Here is a 20,433-nt window from a genome sequence, read left to right as displayed (position 1 = left end):
TTTTAATTAACCATCTTCATATAATTATCAAGGAATGAGTGAGTAAAATTGATTTTGGTAAATTGAATAGACAAATATGTAATGTAAAAAAACAAAAAAAAATTATTTAAACTATTTCTTATTGTTTACTAACAAGAAAATTAACGTATTATTAATTTAAAAAATTACTATTTCATTAATTAATCAGTAATAAAAGATACATAATATTTATAAAATATAAATCAATTAATATTTATTCAAAATATGTGTTTCGTTAACATCCTACAAATATGATTTAGCAATTAAAATGATTTAGAAGCAAAAACTTATTTAATTCGTTTGTTTTTTTTTGGGGTAGAAGTGTAATTGTTTTATTAAGCTATCTTATTTTTTGAACTTTTTATAATCAATTATGAAATTACTTAGAAATTCATAATGAGGTACTCTAGATTTGAATAAAGGTTGCGTGATATAATTTAATAAAAAATAGTTCCGTTATTAAGATAATTTCCTAAAATTGGCCTATTTGAAAGGGAGTTAGCATATATGTCTCAGTGGGTAGTAGGTTTTTTTAGATACACTAAAAATTATTAACTATCATAGATGAATATGAGAATGTATATTAAATAAAGGAATAAATTTAAACGTAACATATGTAATTACTGAATTAATTAAGTGAATATTAGAATAATTAAATCTTATAATATTTCTCTTATAGTTTAGATAGTATATTATTACGCATGTTTACTAATTAATAATTATTTTTTATTAATGGATTGAACGGCTATTGCAACTAAATGGTACTGAGCTCAATTCTTCATTAATTGTATGACATGTTCCCTCATAAAAATTATAATAACACCTAGTAAGATTAGTTGTAATAATTATATTACAAGGTCTCCTTGCGCCTGCTGAATTTTCGAACATTCTTGCGACCCAAGGGAGATTGCGAGTAATGATTAATGAATGAGTACATTTAAAGGGGTTCGTGACGTCATTCAAATCAACATAATATCTATTGTTTATGCACGTTGGTTCCTCATCGAAATCCAAGGAAATCAAATCCATCCCTGACCTGTGAAAAAATGCGACTGTACCTAACGTTAAAGGAATGTATGGATCTTTCAGATTCAATCTTGGTAGCGTCCCAGGATTCGCTTACTCAAAAGGCCGTTATATTTTGTATAATGGATCCAAGACCTTACGCACCTCCACTTGAATCAAATATTCAAGATCGACTCATTCATCTTCGTAGATCCTCCGAGCTGAAGCTGAATATACCTCCAAGTCTCACTGAGTCTCTTATTCAGCACGGATTCATGTCTCTTACTCTATTAAGCCTAATATCAGATAAACATTTGAGAATTCTGGGAAGGCTTCTTCGACTGGATCCTCCTACGATTGAGAAACTAAAAGGCTCGATTGAGAAGTTGAATGAGGCTCCTTTAGAACCATTATATTCATATAAGAAATACTTGGTAGTTAGGTATGTACAATACATAGACGTAAGTAGTAACTTAACAACCAGATGAGGCTCATAGAGCTGATGGGATTTGATTAATTAAAATGGGTCTCATATGATAATATTAGTACTTATTTTTATGTATGTAGGTCTCAAACCCATTGTAGAAATGTTTCTCTATTTTATTATTTTGACCATTAATCATTCTTAAATCTTGATCCATGCGTGGGTTTTTATAATTGACGTTACATTTATAGATTATATTTGTCTTTTTTCGTTTAATTAACGATAGATGGGTAAATGTTTTCTTTCTAATTTTAAATTGCTCTGGTTTGTTATAGAACTATTGTGTGTTTTTTTAGTACTCTTCTATGATTTAATTAGCCTTATAAATGTGTATTCATAGACGGAAAAATAAGAAAGCCTCAAATCGTCGTAAGTTCCTCATGGACTATCTTCATTTGGATGAACCTCGAAAGCACACTAAACTCAAACCCACTCCTCCACTCCCTATCAAAGAATCTCCTCTGCCGCCTACTCCAACTCCTACTCCATCACCACCCCTACCACGACCCAAGGATGAAGAAGATGAAGAAACTACATCCACTTCCTCCTCCTCTCTATTTTCTTATGGAAGTCCACATATACCAGTTGGAATCTATGGATTCTGCCCCTTGTTTTTCTGCCCTCGGCACTCAACTCCAACAGAGTTTCCAAGCTTATTCCGACATATTTTTGAGGCTCATAACCCATTTCGCGCGCAAGTCAAAGATTTTAATTATTCTAGTCGCAATTATGGGTCCGTTGAGTTGGAGTTCTCCCTTGGAGAGGCTATGCGTGTACGAGCGGATTCGGTTCTATGGTTTGGACCCACGGAGTTTTTATTTGATGGCGTTCCTTTTTATGAAATTGTTTATCGGATTCCATCTCCAAGGAAGAAAGGGATTAAAAAGTTGGATGTAGAGGGAACGGGGATGACGAATTGTTATATTTTTTGGCTCTATGTCGGGGCAGGTGTCAAAACCGCTGAGAAATACTCTTATGTTATATCACTGTACAAGGATAAGGAACATAGAAACGCGCAAAGACGTTCCGTGACTTCTTTTGAATCAAATCCTATTGCAATGAATCATCGAGATGATCAGAGTAGAGGACCAGCGGGGTCTGCTTCATACTTTACATTCGAAGAGAATAAACTAAAAAATATTGCCTTTAGTGATGGGACTCTCAAGTACTTTGTCAAGATCTTCAAAAACCGTCTTGGTAATAATAATTCCTACAGCTCATCGCAACTCAGTGACAACAATTACTATACGACAAAGCAGAGACATAATTATTAGTTGAGAGCTCTGTTCTACCTCTCCATAGATACACATTTAATAGGTTGGATTAGATTATATACTCCATAAAGTTATTGAATCACTCCTCATCCCTTCTTTCAGGTTCTTTTATTCAAAACTTTTTGAGTCTACCATCATCCATCTCGAGCATTCATCCCATTTCTGAACCCTAGGAATATTTTATTCTCATTTTTATATTCTTATACTCTGACAATGACTATTGTAAGGATCCAGGAAAACAAAGCAACTATATCATCCTATGTGTTTGAAGGAGAACGGCCTTTCACGGTGGCATGATTCCAACATAGTCTTTTCCATAGAGGATCATCGTCATCTTGGATGAAATTTTCAATCCATTTTGTTGATTTTAGTGCTTTCAAATGTTGTTAATTACTTTTTTTACGGGTCATTATGGAGGGATTCCTCTCAAAGATGATTAAAAAAACAAACAAAAAAAAACAAAAACAGGAGTCTAAGGGAATTTCGATTCCCATCTTTTTGAAATCAATTTTTTCGAAAAAAATATTTTCTTTGTTAATTTAGTATTTCTTGTTAATTCTTTCTCGTTTTCCATGTTTTCTAATTTGTTAAGAATAATTGCGTTAAAATATTTTTTGATATTAGCAATTATTATTATTATTTCATAATAAATTATTTTTTTACGATTTCTTTGTATATTTTCCATTCTTCTTTTTGACTTGGATTTCATAATAACACAGTTTGTATAAGTTTTTGTGAAAATAGGTTACCAAGCATTTTCCTTTTAATCATACATGTCAAACCTCGGGACTGCATGCGCCTAAAACAATTTGGAACTATGCTAATTCATAAATGGTGTTTTTTTTCTTAAGTGAAGTCCAAAATTGGTGATGATCCCTTATTGTTTAGTACTGAAGGCGGCATTCCCGTCCAGTTCAGTCCTGCATATCAGCTATAAAACTTATAAAGTTTGGTCCTTGATTACGTCAATAAACATTATTTTTTAAATCAGTTCTAGTTCTGACAGGGTGAAGGAATAAAAGTTTTAAGGAACGGTCCTAATAATGCACTGGACTCACGGGCTTTGTTTATTTTTTAAAAAATCCAAAAAAAAATTTTTTTTGAAATTTCAGAAGTCCTTTGCTGTTCACAGAAAATTAAATCTTTTGGGAAAAAAATTGGAAAATTAAATATCAAATATTGAACTTTCAAGTAAAAAGCGAAAAAAAAAAAAAATAATAATTAGGAGGGCTACAGCCCACCCCTGTGGACGTCCCTGGGACTAGGCCTAATAAAATAGTACTGACAAAACCCTATTTTGAATATAGCTCCCGCAAATAAGTATGAAAATCCCATTCCATATTGAGGCAGGAGCAAGAAAAGGCTACGGCCTTTTTAGATAATGACCCCAGTAGCCCTACAAATATATTTTGAGTCTTTATAAAAAGGAATAGTATGTAATGTTGTGTTGTTTTTAAATTCACATTTTTTTTAGTCTTTTATTTTTAGAATAAATAGTTTTCAACTTGTCGTTACTATCTATTTTTTATTTTTTTACGACGATGGACCTGTGTCTGAAATGATATCTTATGTGTATACCGTTTCTGTAGGGAAGGCATGATCCATATGCCTTTTATGATGTATTAATGCATTCCCCTGATTAGATCTTAATCTTAAGAAGGGCTAGGGAAGTCAAGGATTTTTTTAGGGTTGACTAACATGAAATGTCATGATTGATTTGGATTTTTTTTTTTTCTAGAAAAAATAATTAACTCAAAATCTGAATTGCTTTATTTGAAGTATTAACATTAATTATTAGAATTCTACGATGAAATATAGGTTATAACACCAATATTTCGAATTTTTGAGTAACGCCAATTTGGTAATCAACTCTTGACTTATTTTTTTTTAGAGACTAAATTTGAAAGAAAACCTTTCTTTATATGATAAGACAAATTGCATATCATTTATAGAATAACACGTTTGTCCATTTCTTGGACAAACCGAAAAATGTACATAATTAATGATATCTTTAAAAATATCTCAGCCTCCGGTGCCTGAATATATTGTCCTGGGGGAGGACAAATAAAGTATGGTGACGTCATCAAGGCCATCCTTATGGATTTTTCTTTGGCAAGGGACTGTTGGGCTTTTTCGGCAATTTTCACAGAATTTTTTTTAAATAAATGCCGAATTTAACGAAGGACTTTTTTTTATAATTTTACGTTTTCTTTTCCAAAATGATCACATTTAAATCTTTTTAGACAAGATTATTTTTTTTGCATGTGTTAACTATAGAAATTCCTCAAAAGGGGGGGGGGATGAATGGTTTCAGTGCCACTCAACCCCACCCCTATGCAGACCCCCTTTTTACATTTACGTTGCATGTTTTTATTGAAGCTTATGTTAGCAATTTCTAAAACCCTCCTACCTGCGTACTTACTTTGTACATAGACCTTTATGTTTCGTACGCAGCCATTTTGCCGAATGATCACATGCCGGAAAAAATAACATATATATCTGATGATGATTAATGCATTTAAAACATAAAATATTTAACTATGAGGCACAAATTACAATGATTATGTGTTGATAAATTAATAGTTCTTCGTAAATGCATGATTCAATAGTTGGTTCAAACTGCTATTAGAATAAAAATCATGACAACTGTCCAATAATTAATTATACAAATAAATTAGGAAGAGAAAATATGTTTAAGGAAGAGAAGAAATCATTAAATAAATCAATGATTGAGATTCAATCCACAAAATGCGAATGAATCAATCGTTTAAATCAAATCTGTTGGAGCTCAAATGTATTTGATCAAATCCGGATTGACACTCCTCTATCTTAAGGTCGTGTCTGACTGTATAATTAAGTCAAGATGTGCTTGCCATTGGAGTAGGCTAGTAGATAATTACATAGGTTTGTAATGGCTGTTTGGGAAAATAGCATTCGACAAAAAGATTTTCGGCAAAGTGTCGTGGAATCTTTATGTTTATCTTTCAGCTGGGAGCATAAACATCTTCTTTTTTTTTTGGGGGGAGGGCTTAGTTTAAACACATAGTAACGGCGCTATTTCAGTGTGGCCCTTGAGTGCCTAATAGTTGCAGACAAGGGCATTTAATATCATGTAATGACGACTCTATACCTCTCATTCTTACTATCAAGTCATAAAAAGCCTTCTGACCTTAATGAGAGAAACATAAAACATTTCTATTAAAAACCTTATAAAATAACGTATGTACCCATCTACCAAAATGACTTGATCATTAAAGCTCTATTCAACGAATCCCAACTTCGTGACACATAATTTTTTTTATAAGTGGATATATAATTTATCCCTTGTTAATTATATACGTATATTCAGCACCCCCGGCCCATGTATGCTCTTGTCTTCAAAATATACTTGGTATAGGCACTGTTTGATGTACGAATAGGAACACTAGGGCGCCCTCTATCCAACTAAAAACTCGCAAAATATGAAATTGTTAACAATGAGAGGAAGTCAGAATTTACGTTGAAAAAATCAGATTAGTCCGTCCCATCTAGTGGTGTGTTGTTCATTGTTTAGGACTCTAGACTGCATTCGGGTCAGTCCTAAAAGTTCGGTGCTTGATCACATCAATCAATTTTTTTTTTTTTTTTAAATCAGTTCTAGTATCGACAATCTTAACAGTCTTAAGGACCGGTACGAAAGTCTGATAAAACTTGTCCTAAGACTAGACTGGACTAAACGCAATAAATGAGGACTGACACAACACTATTTGTATCGTTTTCTCGGTATATAATTCAGGGCCGTCTGCAGAGGCTGGGCTGGAGAGTATATAACCCCTTTCCCCAAATTAAGGTATTTTTAGTTGATTTTTTTCCGTCATATGAGCAAATTATGCAGCAGAGGAAAAAATTAAGCATTTGATTTTTTTTTTTTCAAAAAAATTTAACTTTTTGGTAGTAGCTTTGGATTTATGATTTTCCCCCATTAAGTTATTTATTAAAATATAATTTTTCAATTTTTTTTGTAAAATATTTAATTTTTGGTAAATAGCTATGGATTGTTGAAATTTAATTTTTTCAAATAATTCAATATTTTAAATTTAATTTTTGAAATTTTTATTCAAAAAGATTTTAATTTTGGGATTTTTTTCATAAGATTTTTGGAATTTTCTAAGCAAAAATTCCAAAAAACAAGCCATATCGATACTAGCCCCTAGAATCAGCTAACAAGATGTGCTAGATATTAAACATTCCCTATACATAAATAATATATGGATATTCTTGGAACGTTGTACATATTTTTATTCCTTATAATTGACAAAGTGAAAAAACACCTGTTCCTTCAAAAAAAAAAAACATTCCCTATTTTATTTTATTATTGTCTTCAAAAGTTGATTTATATCTCTATGTAGCTGTACAATGTAAATTAGGGTGGGTCGTTCTTTGAGGAGGATTAATCAAATTTTGTAATTTTGATTACGGAGTCATGATTTGATATTTAAATAGTTTGTGTAAGCGTATATGCTCAAGGGGGGGAAGGTTTTAGGAGGTTCTGCAATACATACTAAATACTTTTAAGATGTTTATTTTTTCATGTAATTAATGTACTTTGTGATTATTAATTAAGTATAATTATCATGGTATTATTGTTTCTCGAATGAAAAATACAATATTTGATTTCTGGGACCCATCATTTCAGCTTTAACATGTATGTATTGTATCACGTCAAGCAACCTATCCTTCGAAAAGAAACAGAAAACAGGCATAAAATCAGTTGGTAATTATCGAATAGACCATGAGCAAAAATAAAAAAATATACTATCTAACAGGTCTATAGCTTGGGGACGTAACATGTATTTTTCACAGCATCCTACATTTTGTATTGAATTATATTATCATTGAGGGAGTTGTATTTTTGGACCGCAAGACTGCGCCACTCTCTGCCGCTTTGTTTGCAAAACAATATAAGTAAACAACGAACATTCTCAATTATGGAATTATTATTCAATAATTCTTGGGGAATAGCCTAACATGAGTGAATTCAAATTCAATCAATCAATGTTCAGGATACTGATTAGTAGTGCTGAAAATTGTGTGTATTTTGGGCATGCGTAAAAAGACAGAAACTGAATTTGAATATGATAACCCTGACAATTTGAAGACTCTTTTTGAGGGAAGCAATTTCGCAGTCATAGTGTTTCATTTGATCAGCCATAATTGGCTGGGACGAGAGAGGAGGGGAAGAAGGATATAAACAATGAGTGGCAAGAATGATTTATCTAATCTTTCGATATTCAATTCTCCTCTAAGTTCTACAAATTTTCACGGGTACTCTCCATCTTTTTGAGCACACAAGAATGTTCTATTAGGTTTTGAATTTAGTTAAATGTTGTAGGAAAGGAAGTTAACTAAGGAAAACCAAGGAAAAGAAAATTCATTCTTCATATTATCAATTTAAAAAAATCGGGCTGGCTAAAAAATATACAAGATTTTCATCACTACTGATTAGTAGAAAGGAAAAAGAAACATGGACAGCTGACAATATAATACAATATATGCTTTTGTGTTAGAGAGATAACGCCGTGATAAGTATACAAATTACTAATAAAAATAATAAATGCAAGATGGCGCCACTTTCCTCGAGTTCAAAACCATTACTTATTAGTAAACATGATGGATTGCCCCAAAATACTGAAAATATGTCATGGCATCACAAATTTCCTGTCACTGATATTTCCCTAATTCCGATTTTAGTCCCACCCTAATGACCAACCATATGTATATATATGAATTATGTACGTATTTTAACATGTCTCTGTTTAAGAAGTTGTTTTAAGAAAACATTTTTTTTTTTTTTTGTGTGATATAGGGATTTATTATATATTATGAATTTACAACCATATTAGAGGAGAGGATATAATTCCTTCTTCCTATATACCTAATCATTATTGACTAAAAAGTAAATGACAAAATAACAAAAAAAAAATATATATATTTTATGTTAAAGATACATCGTAATTTAATGTTAATTTTCTTCCCTCTCGGGCTCATTCTTTATTACATATTATGTGGGTTCGAAATGGATGATTGTTAGTATGTAATAATGAAGAGGGGTCCCCTATATAACATACCTGGTTATATGAATGTAAAATTAAATTGACCACTATTCATAAAACCCTGAAGGATAATCGATCAAGTCCTCTTTTTTTCTCCTCCTCCTTCAATAAGTAGTGTTAGTGTTGTCTTCGAGTTGTAACTCTCGAGTTTGAGTAATTGAATATCAAGTTCAGAGCCTGTTGCCACAAAGGGGGGGGGATGATATAATGGTTAAGAGTAGAGTAGTTTCCAATGAATAAACTCCTCTCCAAACGGCGAACCCCTTGTATTTTAAATATATGCAAGGCTGGAGGAGAAGGATATGTGCCAATCCTCAAAGGAGCCTCCAGTCTCTAGGGGCTTCCATCAAGAAGGAGTGGACCAAGCTCGAGTCTGACTATATTGTCAAGGTCTGAAAGGGGTTTAATCCTCTAATTTATATAGTTATTAGAGCTGAGGACTCACATATTGAATAAAAGTTGTGGCGAACACTATCAATGTTCCCCTTAAAAAAAAGTTTCATATTTGAGTAGAATAAAAAGCTTAAGTTTAAAAAAAATATATTAAACTTTTTCTTTTCATCTAAAAAACGTCTTTAGATAAAATATTTTGACAGTTTATTAAGAAGACATCAAAAAGGTTTGATATTTACTAAAGAAATCCCGTCATTTGAAGAAAGGGCCCATATTTTATCAGTATGAAAAAGTGGAATGTCAGCCAGAAAATTAAAAAAAATATGAACTACAGAATGTATGCAACAAACTTCAAGACTTGGAACGCCCAACAGCTCAAACTCACACTTGTTATTTTTATTTAAGACGTAATGCAAGAAAGTGTCCGAAGGACAAACACATTGCGGTTGAAGGTTTTAATTGTCATTTACGTGTTCTATGGCTTACATAACAATAATAAATGTGGTTTTTAGCCAACGGTCGAAAATGTTGTTGTATAGTCGAGGTGTATAAATACTAGCCTTTGGTTTGGGTCTGGAAATCTAAGACTGATCTGAGACCGTTATATTTTTTGTTGGACCAAACTAATTCGGCACAACAAAAAAACTCGGTCTAGGTCGGTCCAAAGCAAAAATTCGGTATATTTCGCCCCCCCCTCCCCCCCCAAAAAAACTAGAGCTATTTTATAGATAAATTGCTTACAACATATGCATTTTCAAATACAATGACCACAGACCATGTTTAAACAGAGATAGCTTGGAAGAATTTGAATCCCGCCGTCTTTTGTGGAATATGAAATTCTGAATACGAGCATCTCTTGAGATGGATGATTAAGTTAAAAGTATCTTACTTCGATTCTCTCTAACATATTAGTCCACTTAATAATAAAATAAATAATATAACTAATGCGCGAGGAAACGGATTCTCATTACTTATAACTCAAACTGATTTGTTAGAATAATCGAACGAATAAATAAATATAATAATATGTGTACAGTATTTGCTCTAGACTATATCCTTTACTTCTGAGATTTTTTTTGAAAAATCAATGACGGTTGATCTAGAAAAAGAAAATTAGTCTCTTACAATATATGAGAAAAATCGTTCCATAGGGTAAGACTGAAAAAAATCGGTCAATAAAGTTAGATCGAAAAAAAATCGGTCCACAAAGTTAGACGGAAAAAAATCGTTCCACGGTATGAAACGGCGGTCTGGACCGAAAATCGGTCTAGAAAAAATCACTTAAGACCGAACCGAAAAAAAAAAATCGGAGCTGGACCGAGTTTCAACATTAATGAATACCCTAAAACGCCGGAACGGCTTTTTCTAGTTTTTTCTTTCCAAAGCTGTTAAAATTATCTTTTTATTGTTGAAGACAGAACATCTAAGTATAAAGTAATTACTAATGCATGTTCTCATGAAAGATGGAGAGTAACAATGATGATTGGTCAGAGAGTTTGTAATTCCATGTTAGACTCGGTGAATAATTAAGTATCGACATCGGAGTAATTCCAACACATAAAATGTCCTTGCTAAATACGGAGTGAGATTTGTGTTTATTTCCTTCGACTCACGGCTGCTTTGCAGCTGATCTTATAAAAGGTCATGACAACTAATCTGCTCTCTTTGGAAACATTCTTTTAATTGTCAAGATTACCACATTCATTTTCCGTTTATTCATTTTACATACCGCAGGATATATTTTATGCATCTATATGCATAGTGTCATATCTCAGGCAAGTTGTATTATTTTTAAGGAAATTGTCGAGTTTATTCGAGTTTGAGAAATTCTATGATACAATCCTAATAAGCAGTAACTTTGGATATGAAAATTAATTATCCTCATAAGTTTGTTCATTCTCCTTTATATTCGAAATAGCCAATCACAGACTCTGAAAGTAAAAATCATTTACATACAAATCACTCATAATAATTATTTTATGACTCTTAAGGAATTTTTAGGAATATGTTTCTTAAAATGTTCTAGAAGTAGTATATATTCAGTTCTTAACATTTTTTCTTTCTTTCTTCAGGAAATCATCCTTGGCTATTGTCCATAGTAATAGAGAATCATAAATACCTCATAAATATGGAGTGTTTTGGGTTTAACCATGGTACTTATCAATATGTATTCCATTGCACTCCTCCCAACTTGAACATATTCGCATATCATTAAGGTTTCGAAATAAATAGTTTTGGGTCATAATTCATATTTGTATGTATACTATAAACGTGATGTAATTTTGTATGATTCTATGAAAGAAATGAGCTGCTAATATACGGTTATACCTCGAAAGAAATATAGGGAGCTGATTGAGCAAATATATCAGCTGACAGAAGGAGTATAACAAGACGTCACATTTGGTTGACTCTGATTTATTCTGATGGAGTAATGAAAAGTAATTCAATCAACATCTTCCTAAAAAATTAAGGATTCGTCTCCTGTACAAATATTGTTCAGAAATGACGGGATGAATGGAAAAAGTATGAACGGATCTGGACTATTTCTATACAATGTGGATAATTTATCAATAAAGATTGGTATACGTATATTTAGTACTAGCAGAAGGTGCCCGCATTGAAGAGGAATAGAAACAAAGAATGAAGGTAGAAAAAAAAGAGATTGAGAGAAGGGGATGTAGAAAGTTTCAGACTGATCTGTTTGACTGTTTTGGATTCCATGTGTGATAACATCAAAAACAGACTTATAAATATACGTAACATTTACATACAGGGTGGGAACTTTAAATCTGGAACAAGCTAGACCTCAATATCTAGGCAAGCCTGAAATCAATGTTTATGAAGGTCTTCTGATCAGATTTAGTTGAGCAAACTCTATAATAAAAATCCTTGAGGCGTAATCAGAGTACCAACGCTGAGTTGGCCATTATTGTGTGCCTCCGTGCTGGGCGCATGCCCAAGGATATTGTTAGTTTATGAAGCTGCCCAAATAAACTGTTTATAATGTTGCTAAGGCTTTCAAGGAGTCGGATGGGTTGGGAACACCTGCAAAGTATACTCAAGATCATTCTGAGAGGAAAAAAACTCTCTCTGGCTCATAGTCTACATGCTTGATACATTGATACAAAAAAATGGAATGGAGAAAAACAGTATTAGAGATAATCAAAAACAATTATAACACGTCTTTAAAAGTTGATGAAAGAGACTCCATACCATCCCTGGCTAGAGCAAGGATCATACAATGAGTGAGATTTTGAAGGAATTCTACAAATTCTTGACACCGAATGCAATCTATTCATTCACAAGGCAGAATTGGTGTTTATGATTATGAAACTCGAGATTTGTGTTCCCAGTTTATGTTTCTATACATATATGTACCTGTTAACTCTACGCATTTTTATTACATAAGGGGGAAGGCTTGATATATATAGTTCATACTGATGAAAATCGTGGGTATAATGGGCATGTAAAAAGAAAGAAACCAAAAATCAACATGGTAACCCTGACAATTAGAAAAAATGTTTTAGAGGAGATCAGCTACAATCAGCTGTGACAAGAGAAAAGGGAGAGAAGGAAATAAATAACGACATTGGCAAGAATTACTCTGATCCCAATACCCATAACTCAGAAAAGTAATCAATAGTCTGATACAAATAATAAATAATAATACAAAAGACTCTGAAATTAAACAATATTTTCCAAATGTTGATTCCAGAAGAATAACCCCATTCCGATTGATCGTTCTATTACTAATTATAAACTAATATTAGGAAACAAAGCTCATGCCCGATTAGCTACTAAATATGAGGGATCAATTCAGGGGCGTATGCAGGAGGGGGGATGGGGGTGCAGCCCCTTCCAAAATTAAGAAATTGTTGATTCTTAATAGTTTTTTTTGGTATTTGGTATATTTGAAAATTCTTTCACAAAATTTAATTTTTTTTTGAATACCTATGGATTTTTGATTTTTTTACCTACAAAATTAATATTTAAAGTTTAAATTTTGAAATTTTTTTGCAAATATTTTAATTTTTTATATATTTTTCCAAAAAATAAAGATTTTTTGTGAATATCTATGTATTTTTGAATTTTTTTCCAAAAAATTCCATATGTAAAATTTCATTTTTGGAATTATTTTTGATATAGTTTAAGATTTATAATTTTGGTTTTGAAATTTTTGTCTAAAAAAATTTATTTTATGTGAATAGCTATGGTTTTTTTAATTTTATTTAAAAAATTTAATTTTTCTTATTTTTTTCTAAAAAAATTTATTTGTAGGGAATAATTATGGATTTTTTTTTTCAAAAAACACCCCCCACGGATATAATTTAGTGGACGCCCTGCAACCCCTTAATTATTATTTAAAGTTATTAATTCACTTTCGATCTGTTTATAAACCTATTTGGAGAATGTTGTGCTACTTTAATAATAGATCAGAGTATTATGTTGGACTTTTTGTTCTAAAAATAAATCCTAAAAATATTATTTTTGGAATTTTGACGTGTCTCCCCCTACTCGCCACTACTACGCTACTCCATTGTTAATCAATCTGTTTACTTTTGTTTGTAAAGGAGTTCTGAAGACCACGTGTGAGTAATGTAAGTTTAATTATATATTTATTTATTTAAGTCTTGCAACTGGACTCACAAACGCGTACTCCAGTATTCCTCTCTATTTTTAGATACTGACATGGCCCGTTAACTCAAAAGTAAGGAAGAATGATTTTTCTCAAAATTGAGAACGGATTACATATGGGGTACCCACCCAATATTCCTGTACTTCCATCAAAAACTATTCTTATATATCATTTGGGAGTGAAATGGGCCTCATCCGGGCCAATATAAGTCTTTTAAATCAAATAAAGGACCTTCATGAAAGCTAAAGTTCTTGGGTATCTTCAATTATGCCATAAATTTGAATAATGAGCCTATAATTGACTCAAATATGTTTATGACATTTTGTGCTGTATGTACTTGCATACAAGGTGCGGACTTTAAATCCATCAAAAAGCTTAGACCTCAATACCTTTGCCACCCTGAGATCTATGCTTTTGAAAGTATGCTCATCAGATTTAGCTAACAAAACTCACTTAAAAAAATATATGAGTTCTTTCATGTGTCTTCTGAGTATAATCGCGGTGCGGTCATTATTGTGTACCTCCGTGCCAGGTGAATGCCCTTGGGCGCAAAAAACTCCATAGATAATGACACTGGAGAGCTTCAATTAATGTTAACAAATCCGGTGTCATACTATAATCTTAAATGATCTAGTTTGGTGCTGTCCAAATCGAGTAATTGGAGCCCGATTTATTGTGGAAAAACACACATTTTTAAGATCTCTATGTTTATGACGGAATATTGAGATGAATGTTGGTGCATACTAAGTAAAACAATCAATTAGGATTTTTTCCTTTCCGTAATATCATCCTTATACTGGACATTACAGCTGTTAAGTAAAATTAACAAATTTAGTTAAATATAATTGCTATCCAATATTTTTATAAATTTATATGAGCACCAACATTTATTTTTCTCCTCAGGGTTTCCTTAAAAGGCACACACTGTTATGATGTTAAAATCGATATATAACCCTGTAGATCATTAATAAAATGACAGGTTTTTTTAAAGATAAATAAATATGACTTTAAATTTTTTACATAAATCAAATTTTACAATTCAACCATCGGGATAAGGGAGAAAATGAGTCCATAGATTGAGACCCAAAACTATCGACCCACGTTTGAAAAACTATTGAATTTCGTTCAACGGTCTGTGTTTACGGTCTGAACCAAAATATCAGCCCAAATCAGTATGGAAAACAACACTTCTGACCGAACTGGAAAAAAAAAATATCGTCCCCGCACCGAGTCTCAAAACTAATATTTATATTCATAGAATTATTATCAATGCCAACTTTCAATGAAATATGAATATTTTAAATAATTGAAATTGTTGCTGCATTTCTTGATGTGAAGTTTGAAGGGAAAATTGTCAACGTGTGTTTTCTATGAATTTGCACACTGAATGCAAGGTTATTTATAGCCCTATGTGGCATAAATTTCGAGGAATGAGAAATCTTTTTTAACTCCTTTTATGAAATGAAATATCACAGATGTTTATTTTCAATTTGAAAGTATTAACTAAATACAACACAACCCGTGTTTTAACTTTAATAGTACAAATACGTTAAAATTTGATACTTGCATTAAGACGACTCTATGAAACTAGATATAAATCCGGATAATGTGTTTTTTCTCTTAATGTGAAAGCGATCTTTGCAGTTTCATTGTATTCGTTGTAGAGTTCAGTTCGAAATCTTTTTAATGATAACCTAGATATACCAATTTTCATAATTTACTTTGTTTTAGCCAAAGGCCATCAAAAGTCGAATCAACCTGTCACTTTATTTTGTCTCTTATTTCTTCATGGATCGATTGAGCTTGAAACGTCATGAAGAAGAAAGTTCAAGGAGTCATCAGGAGACTTCCTTTAGCAAAAAACAAAAGTTTGCTGATGAAGAATCCGTATATGAATCCTCGTTGGATAAAATACGTAAAAACCTTATGTACCATTTCATGCAGAGATTTTTCATCGAGGAGTCCGAGCTCTCTATAAATGGGAAGCAACAAAGTAATGGATTAAACATTGGAAATCTTCTTAATATGGGTAGAAATTCAACTGACGGTTATACTCGGCTAGAAACAGAGGAAGACGTCCAAGGATCTAATGGTGGTGGTCAGGTAGACAACAAGCTGTATAAGGGCTTTAGATTTTATAACTATTCATCCTCTTGTATTAGGTGGTCTTGGATTCCAATGCACCACTCAAGTGGATGACTAAGAGGCAATTTGTACAAAAACCAACTCGCTATAATGCTCTTGAGTCATTGGGGCGAGACTCTGAAGATGAGGAAATTTTTGAAAAGAGTTTTAAGGGAGCAAAATTAAAAGAAATAAAGTTGAATTCTTCCTCTTCCTCATCCGGACCCTCAAGTCCGGATGATGAAAATGATCCCATGAAGAAAAAGAAGAAAAGTAAGAAGAGTTCAGAGGATCCTTCTGGAAAGTTCATTGGGATTTTCTTAGCAGCAATTAGTGGCTTATTTTTTACACTTTGCTCTGTAACTGTCAAGTTACTGGCTAGAATAGATCCATCTGAGGTGCTCGTCTTTAGAGCTGTTATACAGTTGGTCCTAACACTTCCCCTTGTACTCTGTAGTGGGAATTCTATTTTGGGTCCCAAAGGAGTGAGGGTATTAGTTTATTTGCAAGTGAGTTATTTCCGTCTATCTTATTAAAATATTTATTACTTTATTGCTAATGTTTTTCAGGGTGTGATCGGATGTTTGACTGTCACATGTATCTTCATTGGATTTGCTCGACTCCCTGTTGGGGATGCAGCCACCATTATATTTTGCTCACCTATTTTCGTAATGATATTTTCTCATATACTATTAAGAGAGCATTGCGGTTTATTTCGTGTGGTCGTAATTTCAATGTTATTTATGGGTGTAGTCCTCATTGCAAAGCCTCCCTTTCTCCATAAACTTATCTTCTCAGATCAAGACAATTCCATGGGACAGGTGTGAATTGTTAAGGACGGTGATCACTAGGGCTGTAAATTGTAAGGATTTTCAGTATGTAAAAAAACAAAACAACAACCCAAAACTAACATGGTAAACCTAAAATTTAAAAAATATTTGATAGGAGAGTATCTAAGCTGTCATGACATTTCATTAAATTAGATGAGAACACCTATGAGATGAGGGAAATAAACACAAGTTCCACTCCGTATCTAGCAAGGACATAGGCAGGAATTACTTCTATATCGATCCTGAATTCTACTCATACGAGGGTTGTTTGAAAAGTCCGTGCAAAGTCCGAGAGATGGCACTACTGGTGCGTATCGAGGTTTTTTAAGCTACTAACATCTCTTGGAGGCCCATACACCAACTTTTAGCCACATTGGTCAACTTAATTCTGTTTGGCATTCATTTGAATCGAGTACGTGAATTGATTTCAAAAATGGACGAAAAAGTATTTCGTGCCTTGATGAAACATTATTTATTGAAAGGCAATAGCTTCAGGAGACTAAAAAGAAGCTTGATAAACATTATGGAGACTATGCACCTCTGGCCATATGGCCACAATTGACGCAGAACGTTATGTACGCCGGGTATAGGTTTTTACTCCGGAAATCATTGATAAAATCAATGATACGGGGATACATGACAGAAAAGTGAAGGTGCGTGAGATTGCTTGTGCTGTGGGTATCTCGAGTTGGAACTCTATTTCCCTTAATTTTGTGACCACAACTGCTGAGGTGAGAGCTGCTGCATTGCACTGATGGAAAATGATTTTTTGTGTGACAATCGTTAGCGTTTATCTTGCAGCTCAGTTTTCAAACGGTCCAATAACAATGAATGATATGCAGCTGTAATAATTTAACCCTTTTCTACATATTCAATGTGGATTATTCTTTATGAATCCAAAAGACAGTTACCATAATCTTTCCGGCTGTTTCCTCAATTCTATCGAATGCCAAAGAGGAAGAAATATACCGATCTGGCTGTAAATTACAGTGTGTTCTTCCAAAAGATGCTACTAACTAAAGATAACCTAGAAAGGCACCAGTAGAGCCATTTCTTGGACTTTGCGCGGACTTTCCAAAAGATCCACGTAGTTAGTCAAACCCTGACTTAACCTTATCCCAAACAAATCCTCAGGGTTCATTCATGAGCACACTCACTCTTGGTTACACTTTATGCTTAGATGTTCTTTCCTCAAGAATGAAAGTATTATGATAATAGCTTTAGAAAATAAAAATAAAAACACTGATCATGTAGCCAACAACAAAAACTCGGCCGCTAAAAAAGCTTTGGTTTTTACAACCCTAGTGATCACTAAGAAACACATCCCAAAAATGAAATATTCTTTATATTTTCTTGTACAGGATCAAGGGCATGAATACGATATGGTTGGATATGGAGCTGCTCTAGGAGGAACTATCCTTACGGCATCAAATTTTGTTTGCATGAGAAAACTGAGAGATGTTCATTTCTCCGTTTTGATATTTGCATTTAGTGTTATGTCCTGTGTTATGAGCTCTTGCATCGTCCCTTTGGTTGGTTCCTTTGTTCTACCAGAAACGATTGAAGAATGGGTTTATGCAGTGCTTGTAGGAGTATTTGGCCTACTTGGACAATCACTTCTTGCTTTAGCTCTTAAGTAATCCTAAAGGCGGTTTATCACATTTATAATGCGTGTACATCACATTTCAAGGAACTTTGCATATTAGAAATCTTCAAACCTCCAAATCCCTCCTTGGTGAGAATAAAGAGGTTTTGTGATTTAAATTGTTTATTGTTTGGGGTTAAAAAATGCCATGTTAGCAATTTTTGTCCTTTCAAAATGTTCACTCCTACAAATACGACACATTTTTAATCACAAAACCTCTTGATTTTGATAGAGAGTTTTGAAGACTAAAATATGCAAAGTTTTCATTAATCAATTGTTTGTATACGTACGAAGGAGGTTTGAAAAGTTTCCGACCTTAACGTGAAGATAGCAGCACCCGTAAATAAAAGCTAGTTACATTTATCTAGCTTCTATTGACAGTTACTCCCCAAAGTTTCAGCCATTTTGGAAGATCAGTTGTTAGGTTACAGTCGTTTGAGTAAATTGATGTGAGTGTTTTTGTGAAAAATTTTAGGATTTTTTTTCTCCAACATAGTCTCCTTGTGACTCAACGCACGTTTCCCAGCAATCCTCCCATCTCTGTAACCAGTCCAAATGATACTTGACGTTTTTCTATACAAAATAACTATTCACGAAGTACTTTTTGTTTGTGGCTCAATTACTCCGAGTTGGATTGAGTTGGAGACGTCAAATTAAAAAAACAAGTTTTTATACATCTGCTATTGTTTGACTCTATTTAAAGCTTACACTTTCAAATAGAAATATCTAATAACTGATCGATACTCGATTATGTTCATTTTCACAAAAGTACTCAGATTAACTCACTCAAACAACACTTATATAGCAACTGTGGCTTCCAAATGGCTGAAAATTTACTAAGTGACTGGCAACAGATGCTAGATATATCTAACTAGCTTTTATTACAGAGTGCTGCCATCTACATGTTGATGTTTGAAAGTTTTCAGAACACTCTTTTATATATAGCTGTGGCAATTTTCGTTTATTCATCTCAATATAAAACAAAATTTATTGATGTATACTAAGTAATATTATATATTTTAAAGATATGAAACGGCTGGAGTTGTATCCGTTACACGGAGTATGGATATAGCAGTGGCATATGTCATACAAATAGTTTGGTTTGGAGACATTCCACTTTGGACGAGTATACTGGGTGCGTTCGTAGTTATTTTAGCAGTCTTTACAATGGCCATGGAAACTGCGTTTCTACATATTCTTGAAACAACATTTGGTTCCTATGGCTGGTGCTAGTGATTGAAAAAAAAAAAAAAAAACTATTTATTATTTATGTATATATAATATAAAATGACTCTCAAGCCATTATAATCAGTAAGTTAAATGATGTCTTTTCTTTTTTGAAGTAGGGATTATTACTTTACATTTCTTGAAAAGCAATTTATGACGGATTAGGCTATTGTACCTGTGTACAAATGTATTTATGTACATACATATTTCTTGATTATTTTTTGTAAGGTGTGTGTATTCCAAGACACCTGTAATCGTCATGTTTTACACGGGAGGAAATCTGAATCTTTTCTTTTTTTTAAAGATATGTAGGAAAAGAAGAAAAATCAATTCCAATAAATTATTTTTAGAGAAAAGACGTCTTGGAATGTTTAATATTTATAAATGTACTAATTTTGCCTTTGGGTTTCTTTGAGCTCTACCGTTTCAAATAAAAATATAGATATATCTTAAAACAAAAGACATATATTATATGTTCTGCATCAACATAAACACAATATTGAACTAGAATGGCCACTCGGTAGAGCGCAAAACCTCCGCCTAAAATCAAATTGAGCTATGTGTCTCAATTTATTTTAAATGTATGCTCCAATATTCATTTTATACGTTTTTTGCTACATTGACCTTCACCTATCAAAATTGAATGACCTATTACTGTGATCATATTCAATCTTCCTATCAAGTTAGATTAAAATCGATCGTTAA

The 20,433-nt window shown here is 32.8% G+C and overlaps 2 protein-coding genes across 2 annotated transcripts; both read left to right on the top strand.

Moving 5' to 3' along the window:
- Window positions 1–919: 919 nt before the first annotated feature.
- LOC121121856 (uncharacterized) lies at window positions 920–3,446 on the top strand. Its single transcript, XM_040716852.2, has 3 exons — window positions 920–1,465; window positions 1,848–2,824; window positions 2,884–3,446. The coding sequence occupies exons 1-2, from the start codon at window positions 1,065–1,067 to the stop codon at window positions 2,779–2,781; spliced, it is 1,335 nt and encodes a 444-aa protein (XP_040572786.1). The 5' UTR covers window positions 920–1,064; the 3' UTR covers window positions 2,782–2,824; window positions 2,884–3,446.
- A 12,061-nt stretch (window positions 3,447–15,507) lies between these two features.
- On the top strand, window positions 15,508–20,190 carry LOC121122182 (solute carrier family 35 member G1). The gene is made up of 5 exons (XM_040717188.2): window positions 15,508–16,005; window positions 16,065–16,535; window positions 16,596–16,847; window positions 18,218–18,492; window positions 19,527–20,190. The coding sequence occupies exons 1-5, from the start codon at window positions 15,691–15,693 to the stop codon at window positions 19,732–19,734; spliced, it is 1,521 nt and encodes a 506-aa protein (XP_040573122.1). The 5' UTR covers window positions 15,508–15,690; the 3' UTR covers window positions 19,735–20,190.
- The last annotated feature ends 243 nt before the right edge of the window (window positions 20,191–20,433 follow it).

Source organism: Lepeophtheirus salmonis, chromosome 7, assembly GCF_016086655.4.
Source record: "Lepeophtheirus salmonis chromosome 7, UVic_Lsal_1.4, whole genome shotgun sequence".
Classification (NCBI taxonomy): Eukaryota; Metazoa; Arthropoda; class Copepoda; order Siphonostomatoida; family Caligidae; genus Lepeophtheirus; species Lepeophtheirus salmonis.
Note: the sequence above shows the minus strand (reverse complement) of the source record. Positions and strands in the feature narration are given on the sequence as shown.